The sequence below is a fragment of the Podarcis muralis genome, chromosome 10, assembly GCF_964188315.1.
Source record: "Podarcis muralis chromosome 10, rPodMur119.hap1.1, whole genome shotgun sequence".
In the NCBI taxonomy this organism is placed as follows: Eukaryota; Metazoa; Chordata; class Lepidosauria; order Squamata; family Lacertidae; genus Podarcis; species Podarcis muralis.
In genome coordinates this window covers 23,594,761-23,616,141 of record NC_135664.1, presented here as the reverse complement: position 1 = coordinate 23,616,141, position 21,381 = coordinate 23,594,761, and the positions used below count along the sequence as shown (strand labels likewise).

Here is a 21,381-nt window from a genome sequence, read left to right as displayed (position 1 = left end):
GTATCTTCCAAGTGCCAAAATGTTGTCTAATTATCGGCTTTCTGAAATGTTTTACATCCTAAAGTACCATATTGTTTATCCTAGATTGTCTGGGGAACATCTAGTATATTAAAAAGGGTTTCCAGCACTTCTTTGTGAATTAACTGATATCATCTTGCCTGCTAGCAATTTCGCAACATTTTAAAAATGTTTCCCATAAATCAAAGCCTTAGCAGCAGGAATAAACAGAAAGGAGGAGATCGTATTAAATGTATAATGGGAAGCTACTGGATCATGATGTCTTATAATGGATGCAGTGTTTAGCTGCTGTTCGACTTTGTCTCTGCTGGGTACCCTCTCAGATGTGCTTAGCTGGTGTTATTATATTGTCTCGCTGGATGTGGTGCTTATTGTCAGTCTGAACAAAACAACTTCATGTGGGCTTTACAAAGACCTATTTTACTTTTGCTTGAGAATTGTATACCTATAATAAATATAAATACCAGCCCATATTAAAAGTAGTTTTAATAAAGATTGCATAAAGGTAGGAAATAAAGCACCTTCTTTCGCATACTTAGAAAACAAGAGATTTGTATTAACAGGAGAAAATAGCAATTACTATAAAAATGACTCTACAGTCTCATAATAGCAATGTAAATGTCTTAACTGATCTAAAAGACTTAACATAATTTTAAATTACAATAATTTTACATTCTCCGTTTTTATATACAACCCTATTACAGTCAAATGTATTATAATAACAATGTTCTTATTAAGATTAAGTGGCTGAATTATTCTCAGCCCTTTATAGTATAAAGCAACAGCATTTCTAGCTCTTAAAAAAATGGTTTCACTTTTAGCATTTGATATCTACAATGTCGGCCATAAAACACTCTAGGGTTCAGGATTTTTGTTGTTGTTGTTCAATGAGGACCTGTGTCCATTTCACAAATTAGACAAGATAGCAATATTTCAGTTCCTCATTTTGCATAACGATGAGTTTACTGGTCCATGTATTCTGGAAGAACAAGATAATTCTCGAATGTCTGTTATTAGCTTGTGGGGTGGGGAGCTAACCAGCCCTTCTGCTCCAATGAATATTTCAGTTCCTAAGGCTTCCACCATATGAACAGTACATACCTATTACTAAGACTTGATTAAAGCTGTATTGGAAGCCTCTCGGACATATTTCTCATAAACTACACTTGTAGCATACACTCAAATATTAATCTGGTCTGCTTTCCTTTCCCATTCCGGGGAATGTTGTATGAACTAAGACAGGAAGTTCCATCTCCTTTCTATAAAGAGCTCTATATGAGATCTCCCAGGGTTTGATCTTGCCAGGTGCTGAGTGTCAGTAAAATAACAAAGGCCTGTAGCCAAAGGCACTATGCAGATACTTAACACAATTTGCACAGCAATTATTTTTGAGATTGGTGCAAAACCTGAGTGTGACCAAGCATACTAGAGATTTCAACCTGCGCTGGGTTGCTGTCCATTCAAATGGCAGCCATATAATCCGACAGTTGGGAGATTTGTCTGCTCGTGTTATATAATGGAATTGCTTTTTAAAAAATAAATAAATAAAATTCAAAACGAACATTTGAAACACTTATGCATGGGTACTGCAATGTCTTTTTCAGAGAAGTAAGGAGATTCAGTATCTCCTAAAATCCAGAGTTCAAAGGAACGACCAAGCACGCCCATAGAAGCTGAATGAGAAAACCATGTAGAACATTCATATTTAATTTCTTTATCTCCATTAAGGACTTGTCCACCAATGTCTTTAAAATAATGTGATTTCTATGAAAGGCCAATCTGAAATACTCTCTCACTTTCCACTTCTGAAACATCACTTAACTTTTCTAAGTGCAAAGTTGGGGGCGGATGAGTGCCAGCTTATTTCCTGATTATTAGTATTTGATATAGAATTATTCTATTTATTCAGTTCAACAACCCACACTATTCTCCATGATCCCTCTAGATATGAAAATGATGTGAGTAACCCATGCCCTCTTACTGCTAAACCTCTATTATTTCATTAATCTATATGTACCATTACAAGTGTATTACCACCTTAACACATATAGTTACCCTAATAATCTGCTGCGATTCCAAGGTCACCTTTTGGATAGTAAATCTAGACTGATAAAATATCACCAGAAAGTTAAACCTCACATCCGTCTGTACTGTAGTTTTAGCATAAAACGTTGGCAAGAGGAACAAGACATACCATAGTACAGCAAAGTAAACAAGCTACACTTCTTAAATATTACTTAGCTGCAATTATTATGGTTGAAAATAATATTATACTCTAATGATTACTGACTCCAAAGAGTATAAAGTTGTGCACTAAGCTCGCTGCTTTTTGCATTGTTCACAGTTCAACCCTATTCATGTCTACTCAGAAACAGGACAATGAATTCAGTAAGATTTCCCCCAGGTAACTGTTCATAGAACTGCAGCCTTAATTGTGTATGATATGTAACATCATAATTGCAGGAATTATGCATCTTTTCTAGTCTATTTGACTGACATAACTTTATCGATTCCTTTCTCTGATCAATAATGTGAAAATACTTGAATTTTTCAGGTAACAGATTTCCATAAACTGCAAAACAATGTTTTAAGCATTGCCATTTCATTTTTTAAAAAAGTAAATAAATTCTTCAACATTCCTGCTGCATTAAGGGACAAACAACATCCCAGATAGAGAGATAGAAAGTCTTTAATATGTATTATCTAACTTGTATTAACTAACTCTCCAGTTGGATAATATTCCCATTCTCCAGAGTTTTAGAACCAGTATCTATATGTCGTTTATAAATCACCAAACATTAGGACTGAGCCCATACGGAGCTTTTCCTCAAATTGTGGGGATGGGAAAGATTTAGGGGCATAAAAAGGAGGTGAAATGGGGATTTTTCTTTTCTTTTCTTGCCACTACTTTCAGCTTCATGGCAGCGGGTCCTCCCAGGATGCTAGTGGCCAATTTACTCTCACAATGCTCCTGGAACAATGTTACCTTTTCACAAAGAATTGTTTTATGAGGAATTGGGGCTGCGAGTGAAAGTGAGGCTGAGAGACTTCAGAGAAGTGTGACTAGCCTCAGGTCACCCAACAGCTGCATGTGGAGGAGCAGGGAAGCAAACCCGGTTCACCAGATTACGAGTCCACCGCTCTTAACCACTACACCACACTGGCTCTCATCTTCATCTCCCAAAACAGTTGAAAAGTCCATCTCCCCAGCCTGCGAAATTGGCAACCGTCTCAATTCAGCCCTGATAAACACATTATCTAATGTGTCTCATTCACTTTGGGAAAGGTGGGTGATATCGGTTATTTAGCACAGCCCTAGGATGTATTTCCCTTAGCAGTGATAGAGACTCCAGTGCTTAAACCAGGTGCCTCTCAGTTTCAGGCCTAGCTTGGTTAGCTACTGTAGACCAAGAGTATTCTCAGCTCCTTTGGGAGAGCAGTGCTGGCCAGTTTATATGGTCCAGGAGCAGACCGGACTGAAAACTACCGCTCCAAGGTCGGCTCCTGAATGCCCACCCCCAGGCCACCATGGATTGGCTGAAATTCAAACCAGGTCTGACAGGGACCCATGTTGCTCCATGGCAGCCAGGAATAGAGCTAACAGGAAGGTGGCGGTGCTCTGGTCAGTCACAGAGTCTTTGCGACAGGATCCAACCACCGTCCACCCTTGAACCGGGTAAGCGGCCATTCTCAGCTCCTTTGGGAATAACAGATTCTGTTATAAACAGTAGCAGCCTAGCTTTTTGCCTTTGATTGGTCAACAGAACAGTACCATCTGCTTGCTGTACTTCAGATTGTGGCTTCACCATCTCTTACTTCAGGCTCCCAAATTGGTATACCCATCTCCAAATCTTGAGTCATGTATGGCTGCCCTTGGGCCCAACACAGCCCCGACAGTAGTTCACTGTTTTTTTGGGATACAACCAGTGCTTTTTTCCAAGGGGGTATTCAAGGGTTTGCAGTACAGGCACCTCTTTTTGTTGTTGTTAAAAAGTGTGGCACTTACTGTAACAACTTCCTGGTGAATACCGGCACCTGTTTGTCTAGAAAAAAGCACTGGGTACAATATTGGTGTATAATTGCAAGGAAACACATCTGCAGCATTATTAGTAAATAAATATGAATCAGTGGATTGGATCCAGACTGGGTCACACTGAGAGCAGATCCATTGAAATCAATAAAACTGAAGTTAGTCTTAACTTAATGGATTCCTACAAATTTCAGTGGCATGACTAAGTCTAGATCTTATCCATTGCAAAGTGTCAGCTGTGAAATATCCGTGTTACTGTGATCACTTCCAAACAAAGATATGCTTTTCACCAGAGCTTTGTTTCAGGGGGAACTCACAGGAACTCAATTCTCGCACCTCTCAGGTGGGTTCTGGCATGTCTCAGGTGCCATACTAAGAGAACAAGGGAGGTGACTTCCGGAACCTCTTTTTCTATAAAAATAGCACTGCATTTCACTCTATTGCTCATCTGTGTTGTATGCACAAACCTAAACTATATATTCCCAGGGAGGTTCTCTCAACAACAGCTGACTCCTTTCTTTTTCCAGTTGAGCTGAGCAACAACATAAATACGTTTCATAATTTTCTTAGCACCAACGAAGTCAAAACAAAACAAAACAAAACAGCAGCACCCAAACTATGCAGTCCTTTCCGTGCTATACATCATCTCCATCATCTGAACTGAAGCTACTTCTTCTGCTGCTACCTTTGGACACAGCAGGAGACACAGAGGATAAGAGTGGATCTGTCCCAAATGGTGATATTGTATCGTCCAGTAATATGTCATCCAACCTCTGCTCTTTCAAAGCGGCACTGAAAGACAAATCTGTAAAGTGCGAGAGTGGATCCGAAAAGGCTGCAGAGGCATCACCAAGGTCAGAGTGTTGCTCATGGACCACAGCAAGATGTTGAGAATAGTCTACTGAATTCTCTTCTTGATAGACCTGCTGTTTCATGACATGGGATGCTAAGTCCACTGTGCTGATTTTAGGCATGATTGGCAGGCCATGAGCTCGTGCTTGTATTTCTAGTTCCTGTGGTTGAAGACAATAATATTTAGAACATCAAAATAAAAAATTAGAAATTACTTGAAAGAAACAAATAGGCCTAGGATTAAATTAAGTTATAATTAAATAAATGGGATTCAGAATGTTAAGAAAAGTGAATAAGATGGACTATAACTGGAAATTGTTTTAGATGAATAATGATATTGGAAAGCTGTTACTTTTAATTACAAGGAAACTCAGAAGGGAGGGATTTGAGGAAGTCAACCAAGATGTTTAAAAGGTTGGATTTGTGAAGAATTAAGTTTGTTATTATTGTCTATCTGTTTATTGTTCCCCCCTCTTTCTTCTTTTTCCTTTTTCCTTTTCTGTTTTTGTGTATCATCTTGCTTTGTGGTTTGTGTTATCACGGTGGAAAATCTAATAAAATTTTATTTTTTAAAAAAATAATAATATTTAGAACATCACTGTAAAAGGTGAGTTGATTTTGTTTCCGTGAACCAGAATGGGGAAACTGTGGCCTACCAGATGTTGTTGGACTCAAACTCCCATCAGTCCCAGTCAACATGGCCAATGGTCAGGGATAATTAGAAGTGTACTCCAACAATATTTGGAATGTCACAGAGGTTCCCATCTCTGCTGTAGTCTGAGATGTGATGATGAGGGAATTGAAAGCTACATCTGAAATAATTCTGAAATCTATTTTGACAGTATGTTTAAAATGTGCAATATTCATACTACTGACAAACATTGTACAGCATGTTGTTTTTTAGTAGCATAACAGTGATGTTCACACGTCATACTAAAACAGGCTTCCACAACCTGATGCCCTACAGGTGTTTTGAACTAAACCCACCATCATCCTTGACCACTGGACATGTTTGCTGGGGCTGATAGAAGCTTGAGTCCTACAACAGGTGGCAGGTACCAGGTAGGGCAAAACTGCACTAGAACACAGTAGGTTGTGAAGCTGGCTTGTTTAATGAGCCAGAGTTTGCTTTAAATCACAAACTCTGCTTCTTGCATAATGGCAATCCAGGATACTGTGGAAGTGAAACTACACACTGACAAAATCCTTCTTCCGCCCTTTTTTGAGGACAGGGGAACACACAAGGCTGTTCAGGCTCGTAAATGTTATACTGAACTATGGTTAGCATGATAGGGGCATGTGGACATTATGATTAACTATGGTTTGTCATGATGGTAATGAGCCTGGGAGAACTAGGAGGAGGATACTGGAAAACCTCGGGGGGTTTTGCTAACCACTGTTTAGTGTTATGTTCAAATTTCAACAAACTGTGGTTAGTGTTAACTGTAGCTTACAGAAATTAACCTACTACAAACCATGGCTTATTAGTTAATGCATTTCAATAAACCATATTTAGTTTAACTACAATTCAGACATAAAGCTAACATATAATTAATTGGAAATGGAAGTAAAATGTTCTGATCTCCTCCTCACAGTTGTGGCAGAGAAGAAGAGGGAAACAGTGGGTGCAGAATCCTAAGACTCATTCTCATTATGACAAGTCACTTTATTGATATGTTTGAAAACTGGCAATATCATCGGCATTTTCAAAGCATAAAAGAGTATATTGGAGACTTCAGTGTTTAAATTTTTTTTTCAGCGAACCATGTTGTTGAAAGGAGTACCATGGATACGCACAATGGACATCTATTTACATTTCGTCTCAATCCACCCAAAGTTAAGCATTTTTTAATTCCATTATTTCAGTGAGAAAATTACAATGTAATCATAGATATTTAACCATCTACTATGACCTGTTAAACTCAGCAGGGCTTACTAATATGTCTACTCAGAGGTAAGTCCCATAGAGTTCCGTGGGCTTACTCCAAGGTGTGAGTACAAGATTGTAACCTTTAATTTCTCATTTAAATCAATGGCTCCTAAGAATGACTAATTGTGACTGGATCAACGGTTGGATGCATGATCCAGCCAAACCTAAGCCCTTTGGAGTTGCCTTGATTTTAATGGGAGATTTAAGCATATGCTTAATCTCCCCCACTGAAATCAGCAGCTTAATTTTCAATGGATTGTGCCCTGCATTAAGTACTTAGAAGTGATGAGAAAATCCTGCCAGCGTTTCTACTTGCTAATTATCTACCAAAATTCAGGAATGCTATCTAGAAGCACACCAGATACCTTACCCAATTAAATATGTTATAAATCATGTGCGCTCTGCTACAGAAAGCCGCGGAAAGATGATGTGTGCCTTAATTTAACGTGGCACAACATACCCCAAGGTAACACAATGTCACGGGCATTTTTCAAAGTGCTATGCGATATCCTGGAGTCTTGAGTGTTCAAATACTATTTTCAACAAACAAATGAAATAAGGAGTGGTTTCCCCCCCTCCCCACCTTCAATACTGTGGATTTTACCTAGGTCCAATATACACAAAGGGCATAATGTCCTTACAGTATTCCCCTCTAAACCACCGCAATATACACTGTTGTGCAGCTAGCCCTACAAGTACTGCTGCACAAATTAAATACTGCAATCAGTAAGATTTTTCAGCATTGTTCTGTTAAAGTACTATGGATGATTGGGAAGATACTGCAAGACACAATTTGATGATGGAGAAGCAGGGGCGGGGAGGGGGGGGAGAGAGGAAACTCGACCCCGAACGGGTCCATCCTGATACAAACCTGAATTCGAAGCAAAAGCCTCCTATTGGCCTGTTCTAATTTCTTCTGTCTATGCTCTAATTCTCTGCCTCTTTGTTGTTCTTTTTGTAACCACTTGATATACTCCACCGATGCTTTTAAAATAGTTCCTTTGTTCCAGCGCATATCACTGCAGAAAGTGGAGATAACCTTTTCACAATTGTGCATGTCAGCAAAATTCATAAGAACGTACAAAATCTTTTACATTAATATGAAATAATGATTTACATGACCATTATTCACTCTTAGATATTATTGCTTCTGAATGGAAATTTTAATAGAATAGTTAAGAAGCCCTTATATAGTAAAATTAATCCCAGAATGAAAATAAGTGTCAAAAGAAAGTAATAAAGTGACTTTTTGTGTGTGGAAGAGCTAAATGCAATATCATGATTCTACCATTACAGTTTTTATATTTTTAGTGAAAATTGCTTTTATTATTAACTCCAAGATTAAAATCTATGTGCAGTATTTCTACATTAATGAACTAGGAAACATACATTACTGAGAGTTTAAGCCTAATTTTTTAAAGATCATTTCAAATATACTTCTCTTTTTTTCCTGACTTTCTAATGAGGATGCCTTTATGCTTATTGGAATAATAATAAAAAAGGCTCAATTTTGATCCCTACTGCTGATGATACACAGAAACCATAGTTTAGAAACTATTATGTCATATTACAAAACCTGTGTGATTAATGCAAACTAAAACAAACTTCTCAATATACCGTATGTATGCCTATTGCCTCGTATTGCATTGCACATTCATGCTGAAGCCGTTCTGAAGCAGTTTAAGAGGAGGTGCCAACAACTGTAGTTGTACAATTACAATCACACAGAGTTGCATGCATCAAGGTGTATATCTGAAGTGGTGACATAAGGAAAGACAAACACTTGGTAGAGTTGAGAGGTCACCTTGCCCAGATCAAGTCTCATAGGGTGTCACAGAATCTATGTTAGTTTCTGCCAGCTTATACACTTTCACAACTGTACAGATCTTTAGGACCAAGGTGCCAATATAATTGGTTCTGAGTAATGAGCTGCTGCTTCTTACAAGGAGGTCTGGCAAAACAATGCAAATAAACAGTGTGGTCATTCCCTCAAAACATCTGGGTTTAATCAACAAGTATAGAGATTTTCAAATGAGGGCCAGTGAAGCCAAACTGGGTATACTGGTCCTGGCTTAAGCTGTGATCTATACCCTAGCGACCTGGAATTTCTGTCTTTCTGGAAGTTTCATATTTTTATCAGTTCATCCCCTCCTCTCCCAATCTCAGTGATCCAAACAGAGCCAACATCAAGTTTAGTTAGGTCTGGATTGCAACAAAGAGATGCCAAGCAGGTGATATCCAACTAAGTCATACATAGAATAAAACCACTAAGATAAAGGTGCTTAATTTACATAGGTCTGTAAATGATGTTGCATTTAGTTCTTCCAGACACAAAAAAGTCACTTTATTACTTTCTTTTGACACTTATTTTCATTCTGGAATTAATTTTTACTATACTGTATAAGGGCTTCTTAACTATTCTATTAATAGTGGGTTTACTCTGCATATGACTTAGTTGGCTATCACCCATTGTAATTTATACGCTATGTTGTGCACTATGTTGCATTACTATTCAGGGAATCTTTTCCGGGATTTATATGAACAGCGGTAGTTAACAGCGCAGTGGGGTTGCCTTACTTGCCTGTCTTCCCTCTGGCTGAGTTGCTGCTGCAAACAAGGACAGCGCGGTGCACTGTAAATATATACATATGTATATATGGGCGGGGGGGGGGCTATGACTGCACTAAGTTTATCGCTGGTGAGTTCATTCAATGCAGCTTGTCACATCAACCGTATACTTATGTTAGTCTCACATAGCTTTGTATTGTTATAAAAATCCTTAATTTAATCAAATATTTCTTAGCTCTTGGAAGGGGGAAATGTGTCAAAGAGATATTCCACCCCAATATCATGTGGAGCTGTATGCGCGAGAAAATGAAAGGCATAATGTTTGTATAAATAAGCAGCTACATGATTGCATCACAATCATAATACCGCATACCATTTAGGCTTAGTGGAGTGGCATTAGAACTCCAAAGATGAAAGCATAGGCAGTAAATAATAAACTGAGCAGTTAATTCTAATGCCGCTTTAGGCTTTTAAAATCATGCTATTTACAGCAGTCTTTTGCCAAACCCCCTCTTGTAGGAAGCAGAGGTTTACAGCTCACTCGGTACCAGTTGTGAAGTGCACAGGAAGGCATTTCCAATAGGGAGGTGGGCTTCAATCAGGGTTTCCCTTTTTTTCTGAACTAAAAAGCCCCAGAGAATTTTGGTTGTACTATTGGACACTTTTTACAGTTCTACGATGTCCTTTTTCTGATATGACAACCAGAACTGCACTCAGTATTCTAGGTGTGATTGCACTATGGACTTTTTAAAGGTGTTATGATATTGGCATTTTTGAAAAATCAATCCTTTTCTAAATTTTCCCAAACGTAGAATGCTTCTTTATCATAGCTGCCACAAACTGGGCCAATGCTTTCATTGGATTATCCACATGACCCCAAGATCTCCTTCCTTGTCAATCACCACCGGTTCAGAAGCCATCACCATGCAAGGTTAAGGGGTGGCGGAAGGATGACACACAGCTCACTTTACACTTAACTTAAAATGAACTGCAGTTGCCATTTATTGCTGATTCATCCAGTTTGGAGAGATCCTTTTGGAACTCTTTATATTCCCCTTTTGTTTTTACCACTCTGAATAATTTGGTGTCATCACCAAAGCACGCACCTGATGGCTCACTCCAAATCATTTATGAATTACTAAACCATCACCCATCCCAATACAGATCACTGGGTAAAGGTAAAAGGGTAAAGGACCCCTGGATGGTTAGGTCCAGCCAAAGGCACCTATGGGGTTGCAGCGCTCATTTCACTTTCAGGCCGAGGGAGCCGCCGTTTGTCCACAGACAGCTTTTCAGGTCATGTGGCCAGCATGACTAAACCGCTTCTGGCGCAACGGAACACTGTGACGGAAGCCAGAGCGCACGGGAATGCCGTTTACCTTCCTGACACAGCGGTACCTATTTATCTACTTGCACTGGCGTGCTTTTGAACTGCTAGGTTGGCAGGAGCTGGGACAGAGCAACGGGAGCTCACCCCATCACAGGGATTCGAATTGCTGACCTTCTGATCGGTAAGCCCAAGAGGCTCAGTGGTTTAGACTACAGCGCCACCCACGCCCCCAGTTCTTCCATGTGTCTGATGTCTGTTTATTCCTACTCTTCCTGTTTCTCCTTGTCCAGTTATTTTCATCATTTTAACTTAAACTCTTTCTGCCAACATGTTCAAATTCAAATAAAAGAAATGGGGCAACCATCCAATAAAGTCCCCCCCCTCCAAGTTAAAAACAGGTCCTTTTGTAATCCTATTTACCACAATAATTTTAAGAAGATTTCTCAGCTTTTTGGGGGGAGGTGTGTGAAACCCATGAAACCATAAAGCTTTTTTGTTATTTCAAAGCAGAGAGGAGCAGCGCAGGTTTTTCACCGCAATGCGCTCTATGTGGGGCTGCCTTTAAAAGTGACCCGGAAACTACAACTAATACAGAATACGGCAGCTAGACTGGTGACTGGGAACGGCCGCTGAGACCACATAACACCAATCTTGAAAGACCTACATTGGCTCCCAGTACGTTTCCAAGCACAATTCAAAGTGTTGGTGCTGTCCTTTAAAGCCCTAAACGGCCTCAGCCCAGTATACCTGAAGGAGCGTCTCCCCCTCCATCTTTCAGCCTGGACACTGAGGTCCAGCTCCGAGGGCCTTCTGGCAGTTCCCTCACTGCAAGAAGTGAGGTTACAGGGAACCAGGCAGACGGCTTTCTCAGAAGTGCAACGCCCTCCCATCAGATGTCAAGGAAATAAACAACTATCTGACTTAAACTCTGTTTAGGGAAGTTTTTAATGTTTGATCTTTTATTGTGTTTTTAATATTCTGTTGTAAGCCACCCAGAGTGGCTGGGGAAACCCAGCCAGATGGGTGGGGTATAAATGAATTATTATTATTATTATTATTATTATTATTATTATTATTAATTTCACTTCAGCCAAACAGCAAATCTAGCTGGAGTGGAGAACTGATTTAGTGTGGGGAAAGTGGCCAGCATATAAAAGGTTAAGTAGAACCCCTTCCCCACCCCCAACATTTCTTCTCTCAAAGTCATCTTTAGAAGCTGCTTTTCTTTAAAGAAAAAAAATTGCTGACACTTTAGTACACTTATCAGGTCTTGCTTGTAAGCTGCCAATAGCCCCTGGTAGCATCCTGTAGGCATGTGCAAGAACAGGATGCTGAACTGAATGGGCCTTTGGACAGACCTGTCAGCACTGTTCGTACATTCTTATTTGTGTATTAACATCTCAGTTATAACAATTCTTTGCTCATAATTCCTACGTGTAGGCCATCCCATATAAGCTATTAAAACCCAACAATTATGCAGAGATTCTTATGAGCCACTGTGGACCCTATAAGTACGTGCGCCATCTTTGTGGTACCACAGTTACATGCTTGCCCAGTTGCCATTGGACAGTCACAATACCTTCTCAGTGGCAATTCTCCAGTTGTGGAGTGCCTTCCCTGATACGATCCTCATTATTAACTTTCAGGAGGGATTTAAAAACATTCCTGTTCGCTCAGTCAATTGACGGCTGAAAAATAATATTCCTGGAAACTTTGCACTTATCAGTTGTGAGAATAGGTGACTGTTTTACTTGTTTTTGGAGGAACAGGTTTTGAATTGTTTTTCAAAAAAGTTGTTCTTTTATTTTTAATTGCGTTGGAAGGAAAAGTGAGATAGAAATTTAGTAAATAAATAAAAATATTTGCAAAAGCTCTCTGTTCCATTGACTTGTCAAGACAATACCAGACATCATAGAGCCAGGGCTTTTTCTGAACCAGAGCTCACTTCCAACACCTCTCAGGTGGACACCATTTCCATAATAAGAGAACAAGGGAGGCAGTCATGATGAGTTCCGGTACTATATATATATATCATAGTATATACATATCTGATCATGGGGATTCTGCCTAGAATGCTATAAGTATTGCATGTGAACCTGAAGAATTATGTAGGGAAAGGGGAGGTGGATCTGAATTAATCAAATATCAACAATTCCGCAGACGTCTGCTAGGAGAACAATGATGTGAAACCAAACTGTCCAAGTTAACCTTGACATCTAGCAAATCTATTTCATCTTCAGCCCCTTTCATTATATTTAAGCAGTAGAAACAATGACAGAAATGACAGCCGAACTCACGGATCATTAGACTTTGGGATAAGTGTACCAAGCTCCTTGATCCGGTAATTAATGTTGTACCGTCTTCTTCTTTCAACTATGAAAACAAGAGATTGTAATAATAGCAGCATGTAACAGAACGGATGTAATTCATCAGTAGGCAGTGAAATGCTGTGCTTGTTTCGAAACATCACAACGCCACCCTCTTTGTAACATTTGAAAATACTCAATCCGTTATAACGGGGGGTAGGGTGCTAGTTCAACCACGCTGGAGCCAGGAGGTTCAGTCAAGAGGTTACTGCTTGCTCTCAGACTACAATTGTGGCATCTAATGTCAGCCATACACCCAGCCTCCACATCTGAGTGCTCTCAGCCTAGATCTAATTACTAATTAGGAGAGCAAGTTAAATATTTTGACTCCTCTTCCTAGACCACGCCCTCAAAAAGTGGGAGGCCTTGGCTTGGTTTCCCAAGCATCCATCTCTGGCAAGACAGCCCCAAAGGATTCCCCCTCCTGGCCAACCCAACTGTGGAAATTATTTTTATTTTTATTAACGCAATATATTTTATTAACGCAATATATTAACGCAAAGGATCCCTCAGGTTGAGGGGCACCGTTCTCAGAAACTGAACCATTCCTGTTGAGTTATGACGAACTCAACCAAATCAATGAAAAGGAGATTGAAGTACTGTAACTCTCTGACCCGGACAGAATGACACATAAGGTGAAAAGGCAATGTGACCAATGGCCAAGCACACATCTATATCTTATATCTATACAGTGGTACCTTGGGTTAAGTACTTAATTCATTCCGGAGGTCCATACTTAACCTGAAACTGTTCTTAACCTGAAGCACCACTTTAGCTAATGGGGCCTCCTGCTACTGTCGCGCCGCCGGAGCACAATTTCTGTTCTCATCCTGAAGCAAAGTTCTTAACCTGAAGCACTATTTCTGGGTTAGTGGAGTCTGTAACCTGAAGCGTATGTAATCTGAAGTGTATGTAACCCGAGGTACCACTGTACTCAAGAACCACTGCCCTAACCAGCTATAGTCTGCAGTTGCATCAGTCCTGGTTTTGCTAACTGAGAGTCAAATTACACGTGTCATTTGGGCATAAAAGTGGGGTAGAAATGAATGAACAACAACAACAATAATAATAATAGGGCATTAGTCATATAGCTCTGCTTTTAAGTGCAAGGTTCTTTTGCTTTCTAACAAACAGCCAGGGCGGGAGAGCAAATCCAAGAATGGCAGATGGTGTTCCCTTCTGGCTTTGATCAAGATCAAAGCCAGTTAATCTGCAAGCCTGGCTTGGGCCAACTTCATCAACATCCCTGGGCTCAAGAGGCCTCTCTCAGTCCTGCCAGTTGAGAACCTTGCAGCTGGAAATGCAAGTGATTGAACTTTAGACATTCTGCATGGAATGCATAGCCGCCGCCACCCTTCAGTAGGCAAGGCTATGGTCTCTCCCCTAGGTAAACGTGCTATTTCAGTGCAGGCAAAACATTATATATGTAAGACAACGTTCTGGGTGTCAGGAATGAGGCTGATCTCCCTTTACGCATGTGCATTTTTGTACTGTGTCTGCTTCACACATAAAGGAACTTCAGCATTATAAAAGTATACATAAAGTAGATCCTTCAGCATTAGCAGGTATACTTCCCCACTCTGTACAACCTAGGGACAACAGTTCATGTAAATATACTCACTGAGATTATGGTTATCCTTTTTTTGCCTCTCCTTTGCCATTGCTCGAGTATCTGTTTCTGACAGAAAGCAAAAGCTGTTTAAACAGTCATTGGGTCACAGTTCCAGAAATTGCTCTGTGTGACAACAGGACCTTTTAATTGCACAACTTTTTCAGGCGAAAACCTTCAAGCAATTTTATGTACTCTCTGATTTACCGAAGATGATTGTACCACTTCCTGCAGTTTGTCAGTTGCTGTTTACAGCATGTGTTGCCGTTCTCTGTGTGCCAGGGATTTATTTATTTTTATAGCCATCATGCATTTTTAATTTTTAGAAACTGAAAAAGAAGATCATGGCATTTAGCAATTTTCTGTACTTTACCATGGGGAGGGTAAGCACCCAGAGTGAATTTGAGTTTCCCTTCCCATCATGCAAGAAATAATCAGATTTCTTAAATAGTCATATTGGGGAAGGGGGAGAGGAACCCCCCCCCTTTGTTCCTTTTGCATTGCACTGATAACACTGTACACAGTTGTTAGCATTCTTTGGATTAAATGAATGTAACTTTTAAAGTTGTTAATCCATTAATACGGATTTTCCATGAATAGATGTATTGTGAACCTTTAAGAGAGTCATTTGTGGCAACTTGGAACAAATTTTAATGGACGGTAACTTATTTATACCATCGATCAGAAGCCCAAATGTGCCCGAATCTGCTATGTTTCCTACAGTAATTAAGTTTATTAGCAGCGTTATATCCAGAAAGATCGCTGCTTTGAAGCTTACCCAGCTAGACAGAACTAAGAAATAACTCATCTTTGGGAACATTCTGTCCTGAGGAAGCCGGACAAGACCTTTACAAGGCCTGAGCAAGGCCTTGCAAAATCAATGAGGAAATGTAAAGTTCAGGGCAGTTTTGAAAAACAAAATTAAAGTATTAACTTGTTTTGCTCCTGCTTTATCCCTCAAAACATGCATTTCAAAGGGCTCAGAAGGCAGTAAAAGACATCTGGTGCAGTTCTGTCTCAGAAGATAAAAGGACAAACGTAGGTGTGATTATAGGTACGAATGATTATGCTTGATTTTTGTATGCTGGATAGCAGCCACAGGAGGGGCAGATCCAAATCAGGAACTTAGTGTGAGTAGACAGGGAGTTTAAAACCACATCCCCATCACATTCAATCCAGCTGCCCCCACGTGGTTCCTACTTAGTAAAAACCAAGTGAGCAAGGGCCAATCACATTGTATCCTCAATTGATGATGGAGACCAAAGTGGGGATAAAGAGAAGAGTCAGTGTTAGACTATTGCTGCCTGAACCAGGCAGAGGGCCTTCTCGGTAGTGGTACCCGCCCTATAGATTATTAGACAGTCATTCAAAACCAAGGGGAGATAATGCAGTGTCTTCCAGATGTGACATCCTCCATCAGCCCCAGCCAGTATGGCCAATGGTGGGGGATGATGGAAATAACACCTGGAGGGCACCCAACTCTCTCACACACAGCCCGCTCTAAAGTGTGGAGGAAATGGTCAAAACTAGTGCAGAGCCAAAGGTGGGTGGCAAACTATGTGTGCATAACTGAGGGAACATTGAAGGAGCCAAAAGTTGCTGCAGGGCATCTCCCAGTGGCTGCTGGCTGACCAATGCCATTTCTCCAAGAGTCTTAGCTAGCTTTCAGCCAGAGTTCACCAAAGCGCAGTTCTGGCACCTCTCAGGTGGGCACCATTGTGGACCAGCACTCCCCCTACCCACTTCTTGCCTTTACTCACTTCTGAGAAGCCCAAAACAAACGTTTCATGTCAAAACAGAAGCTGGCCAGTGTCTACACTTTTTTTTAGATACATGACTCAGCTGGCTCCTAGCTGTGATTGGTCAAGCTACAGGACAGAGACAATTTGTATTTCCTTTTCTTCAATCTGTCTTCCGTGTAGCAGCAGTGGGCTTTTAGCTTTCCTGCCAGGCCTCTACATGTGCGCATTTGATGATCTCCTTCTACCAGTCCACAATAGAAAATATCCTTTCATACTGCATCACGGTGTGGTACGCTGGTTTGTCATCAACTGATAGGAAGTGCCTACAGAGGCTGGTGAATACAGCACAAGATATTATGGGCTGTCCCGTGAATCCGTTGGATGACATTGAGGAAGAACATTGCCTCAGGAGAGTGAGGAAAATTCTCAGGGATGATTCACACCCTGGCCGGCACTTTCTTGATCTCCTGCCCTCGGGCAGAAGATATAGAAGCATGATTAGTTGCACCACAGGGTAAAGAACAGCTTCTATCTGTGGGCTGTTAGGCTGCTGAATGAAAAGATAACAACAGGGCAACTGACTTTCGGGTTTGGTGGGTCTGCGTCAGTAAATGAGGGGAATTAAGACTAAGAGAGCTGAGTGAGAGTTGCTTGTGTAATCTCACTGTATACAAGTTGTACAAGTGACAATAAAGTATTTCAATTTCAGTTTCCGTGAGATCTCTTCCGAGCTGCCCTAGCCAAACACCTGAATCTAAGATAACAGGGGAGTGGGGACACATTTATTTGACTGCACCAGAACCAGGGGCAACCCCCGAATTAGCTAGGGAGACAGCTTGCCATAGGTTTTAGCACTTCCGCGGGCAGTGAACGCAGCTGTTGTCAAACCGGCATCTGTTCAGGGCTGCCCTGAGTCACTTGATGACTTACTATAACAGCTTCCTGGTGAGTTCTGACACCTATTTCTCTTGAATAAAAGCACTGGCTAGGATCATGCAGAATGGACTTCCGTTGGGTGGGAGAAAGGCGGGTACTGTTATTTTCAAAATGATAAGCCTGTGCCAACATCTCAGCGTTATATTACCTGTGATTTCCCTTTTAACAGGCAAATTAGATGGGCAGGATGCATTCGTGAGGCCCATATTAGCAGCTGGCATTCCTTGGTCACTGTTGTATATATCCAAAATGCTACTTGAAAGCTGTGGGGGAAATAGAGGGATAGGGAGAGGGCGGGGAGGGAGAGAGTCAGAAAAGTTAGGGATGAGTGAATCAGAATAAATTCATGATTTGTAAGGTGAAAGGCATATGCAGACACTTAAGAACAAAATTCCTTTTCAGATGCGTATTCATGTCTTAATCGCAGCGGGAGGTAGAAAATATGCATCTAAAGGCAGACTTTGCCCTTATCTTGTATAAAACAAAATTAAATGTTAAGGGTCAAAGACTGCCATTGTTCCATATTCAGAAACTTGAGTGAGGCTGATGTGCGTTTCATATGCAGAATGATGCCTGGTTATGGCCCCTGATGTCCGATTTTGAATTAATGCCATAGCATATTTTCCAATAACAGGATTACTGCAACTACACTTCGAATATGAGTTAAGTTGAAAGGGAAAATAACCTTGCTGGTCTTACCTGAGACCTGAGCGGACTTGTAACTATCTTCCTGAACTCAAAATTCATTTCTCGGTTTGTTGATACTGTGCGGAAAGGAAGAGGCACTGTGATACAGAACACCTTAAAATAGGTTTGGGGGCCATGTTGTGGACAACTGCTTTAAAATGGTACTGTGCTAGATAAGAAAAATCATTCTGCACCTGCCATATATGCCTAGATGTTAGCACTGTTGTTCATTAATTTCTTATGTGTAATGAGAAATATGCAAAAAACAGTGAATTTGCTTTATAATAATAAATTTTATTTATACCCTGCCCTCCCCAGCCAAGACGGCGGCTAACACCTGATATAAAAACAAATTGATTGAAATACAACTTAAAAACAAGATTAAAATACAACATTAAAACATTAAAATACAGCCTCATTTCAATGGAAACTCAAATCAAAAACTTTTTTGGGGATGAAAACGTCAAGTCTTCACCAAGGCTAACTTTCCAGACTGGTCCTACATGGGCCAGAAAAAAGCCAGGGAAGTCCCCAAATAGGAGTTCCATCACAGGAGCAGAAAGGAAAAAAGAAGAGGGGGAGGGAATCAAATTGATTCCAAGCCGAAGGCCAGACAGAACAACTCTATCTTACAGTCCCTGCGGAAAGAAATCAGATCCTGCAGTGCCCTGGTCTCAGGAGACAGAGCGTTCCACCAGGCCGGAGCCAGTGTTGAAAAGGCCCTGGCTCTGGTTGAGGCTAATCTGACTTCCTTAGGGCCTGGGACCTCTAGGGTGTTGCTATTTATGGACCTTAAGGTCCTCCGTGGGGCATACTGGGAGATGCTGTCCCGAAGGTACAAGGGTCCTAGGCCGTGAAGGGCTTTAAAGGTCAAAACCAGCACCTTAATTCAGACCCAGCACTCCACCAGGAGCCAGTGCAGCTGGAAAAGCACTGGGTGAATATGCTCCCATGGCAGAGACCCCGTGAGGAGCCTCATAAAAATACAAAATGTGAGCACAAAATATGTAACAGAAGCAAGACCAAGAACAAAAACAAGCCAATAACCCTAGATAACCAAACATCTAGAACCAGACATTTCTTTGGCTACATATCCAACAGTAACTGAAGATGTGAAGAACTTTCTTGGTGCTAATATCTTCTCCTATCAAAACTGGAACACGGCACCTTATTTCAAAGATGTGCTTTGGCCATAACTTTTCTCCATTTTGTGTTAATGAGCACAGAAACAAGGAGGCAGATCTCACAGACGTGGCCCAAATGGAAAGGAAAAAAGCAGGGGTGGGAGAAGAACATAGCAAGAACAACTTCCTTCAGGAGAGGAAATAGTGGAAATCTATTGAAGTGGTCTTTAAGAACCCAAACATATTTGAGCAGTGTAATTATTCTTATGCTTCATCCTGGCTCCAGTCAAACAGACAATTTCTCTTTCCTTTCAAGATCTTTTTTAGTATTTTCACTTTATATTCCAAAGTTTATTTTATTTCTGTACTGGTGGGCTTCTCCGTGACCCGATAAGAGCATCAAGTACAAATGGAACCCAGTTAGACTTGCCATGGCCTGATGATTATTGACTTATGATGTGGAAGACTTCGTTTTCACTGGTGGCACTAGTGGTATAGAAAGTACTCTTTGCTGAAATATGAGAGGTCTCATCTGTACTGGCATACCACCGGTTCCCTTGAAGAGGCACCTGCTCCCACATCTTTTCAACTTGACTATCCTGTTTTAATTGTTGTGTTGTTTTAATGCACATTTCAATTATGTACATGTATATTTTAATTATATATTATTATGTACATGTATATTTTAATTATATAGGGACGAGGGTGGCGCTGTGGGTAAAACCTCAGCGCCTAGGACTTGCCGATCGCATGGTCGGCGGTTCGAATCCCCGCGGCGGGGTGCGCTCCCGTCGTTCGGTCCCAGCACCTGCCAACCTAGCAGTTCGAAAGCACCTCCGGGTGCAAGTAGATAAATAGGGACCGCTTACCAGCGGGAAGGTAAACGGCGTTTCCGTGTGCTGCACTGCCTCGCCAGATGCAGCTTGTCACGCTGGCCATGTGACCCGGAAGTGTCTGCGGACAGTGCTGGCCCCTGGCCTCTTAAGTGAGATGGGCGCACAACCCCAGAGTCTGTCAAGACTGGCCCGTACAGGCAGGGGTACCTTTACCTTTACCTTTATATTTTAATTCTCGTGTAATTGATTTTTATGTCAGGAGCTTGTCCTACATTTGAGTTGGACCCTGGCAGAGACACATGCCCGACTGGCATGTTCTCTCCCTCCTGGTCTATCGTTCGGGAGCTTCAAAAGCTTTCTTCAGCCTGAACACCACACCAACTGATGCCAACAGACTTCGGCACACTTAGGGATCCACAGAGTCTTTGCAGCTTGCATAACAGACCTCAGCAACTCAGCATTTTGGCTAATCAACTTTATTTGCATATAAACACACACGGAGCACTGCAACATAGCTCCCTCTCTCTCTAGCATCAGATAGCAGAGAGAAAGAACAAAGGACAATAGTCCCACTTCACGGAACACAGTAACACAAACATCCTGTCTCTGTCACTTCCCACTCTGTGGAGTCAAAACATACACTGTCAACAATCCCATGACTGCAATCACGGAGCAGAAATTCTAACAGTAATCTGCTGAGAAGCCTATTTTAGCATTAAGAGGTGTATAAATGTTAATTATTATAATAACCTTGCATGAGATACACAGGAGTCACACAACTGTTGCACGCCACCTGTATGTAACAGTATCACAGTACTGTAACTCTACCCTCTTTTTCCGTCAGTTGCTTGCTCCATATAAACACAAAGATATGGGCAACTGGCAGTTCTTCCCAACTATTCTTACTAATGGGATGTAGAATAAAAGTCTTCAGCTATCGCCGAACTGAAGCAACTACCACTGCTTAAACTGTAACCAGCAAGTGCCAATTGGAAGCCTTGTGTGTCTTTATCCTGTCACTTCCAGAAAATTCTCATATCTTTTTATGTCTTCATAGAGATAGGTTTTAAAGAATGTTCAGAATTCTTATTCAAGAGCAAGCTGTGTTTAATATGTAGGATTTGAAAGCTAAGCACATTTCCAGCTTAAGCACCTTTATTTTATTCCTGAGTAGTAAGACAAAATGTATTCTTCTCATCATAATTTTCTCATATATATATATATATATATATATATATATATATATATATATATTCTAGTTCTGTCGCCTTTCCGATCATTCTTTAACTGAATGGTGACAATTAAATTGACATGCACATTGTAGACTACACTGGCTTGCTATTTGCTTGAAAT

General features: G+C 40.8%; 1 protein-coding gene across 2 annotated transcripts in view; it reads right to left on the bottom strand.

Moving 5' to 3' along the window:
• Nucleotides 1–486: 486 nt before the first annotated feature.
• TFEC (transcription factor EC) overlaps nucleotides 487–21,381 on the bottom strand; it is a 68,136-nt gene continuing 47,241 nt past the window's right edge. The window contains exons 4-8 of one of the 2 annotated variants that reach the window (XM_028746793.2): nucleotides 17,530–17,644; nucleotides 14,716–14,766; nucleotides 13,026–13,101; nucleotides 7,702–7,849; nucleotides 487–5,061 (exon numbers count right to left, since the gene is read on the bottom strand). In XM_028746793.2, coding sequence (XP_028602626.2) covers nucleotides 4,684–5,061; nucleotides 7,702–7,849; nucleotides 13,026–13,101; nucleotides 14,716–14,766; nucleotides 17,530–17,644 — 768 coding nt within the window. In that variant the 3' untranslated portion in view covers nucleotides 487–4,683. Of the gene's footprint in view, nucleotides 5,062–7,701; nucleotides 7,850–13,025; nucleotides 13,102–14,715; nucleotides 14,773–17,529; nucleotides 17,645–21,381 lie in introns of both variants that reach the window. The other variant, XM_028746792.2, reaches the window with a different exon arrangement.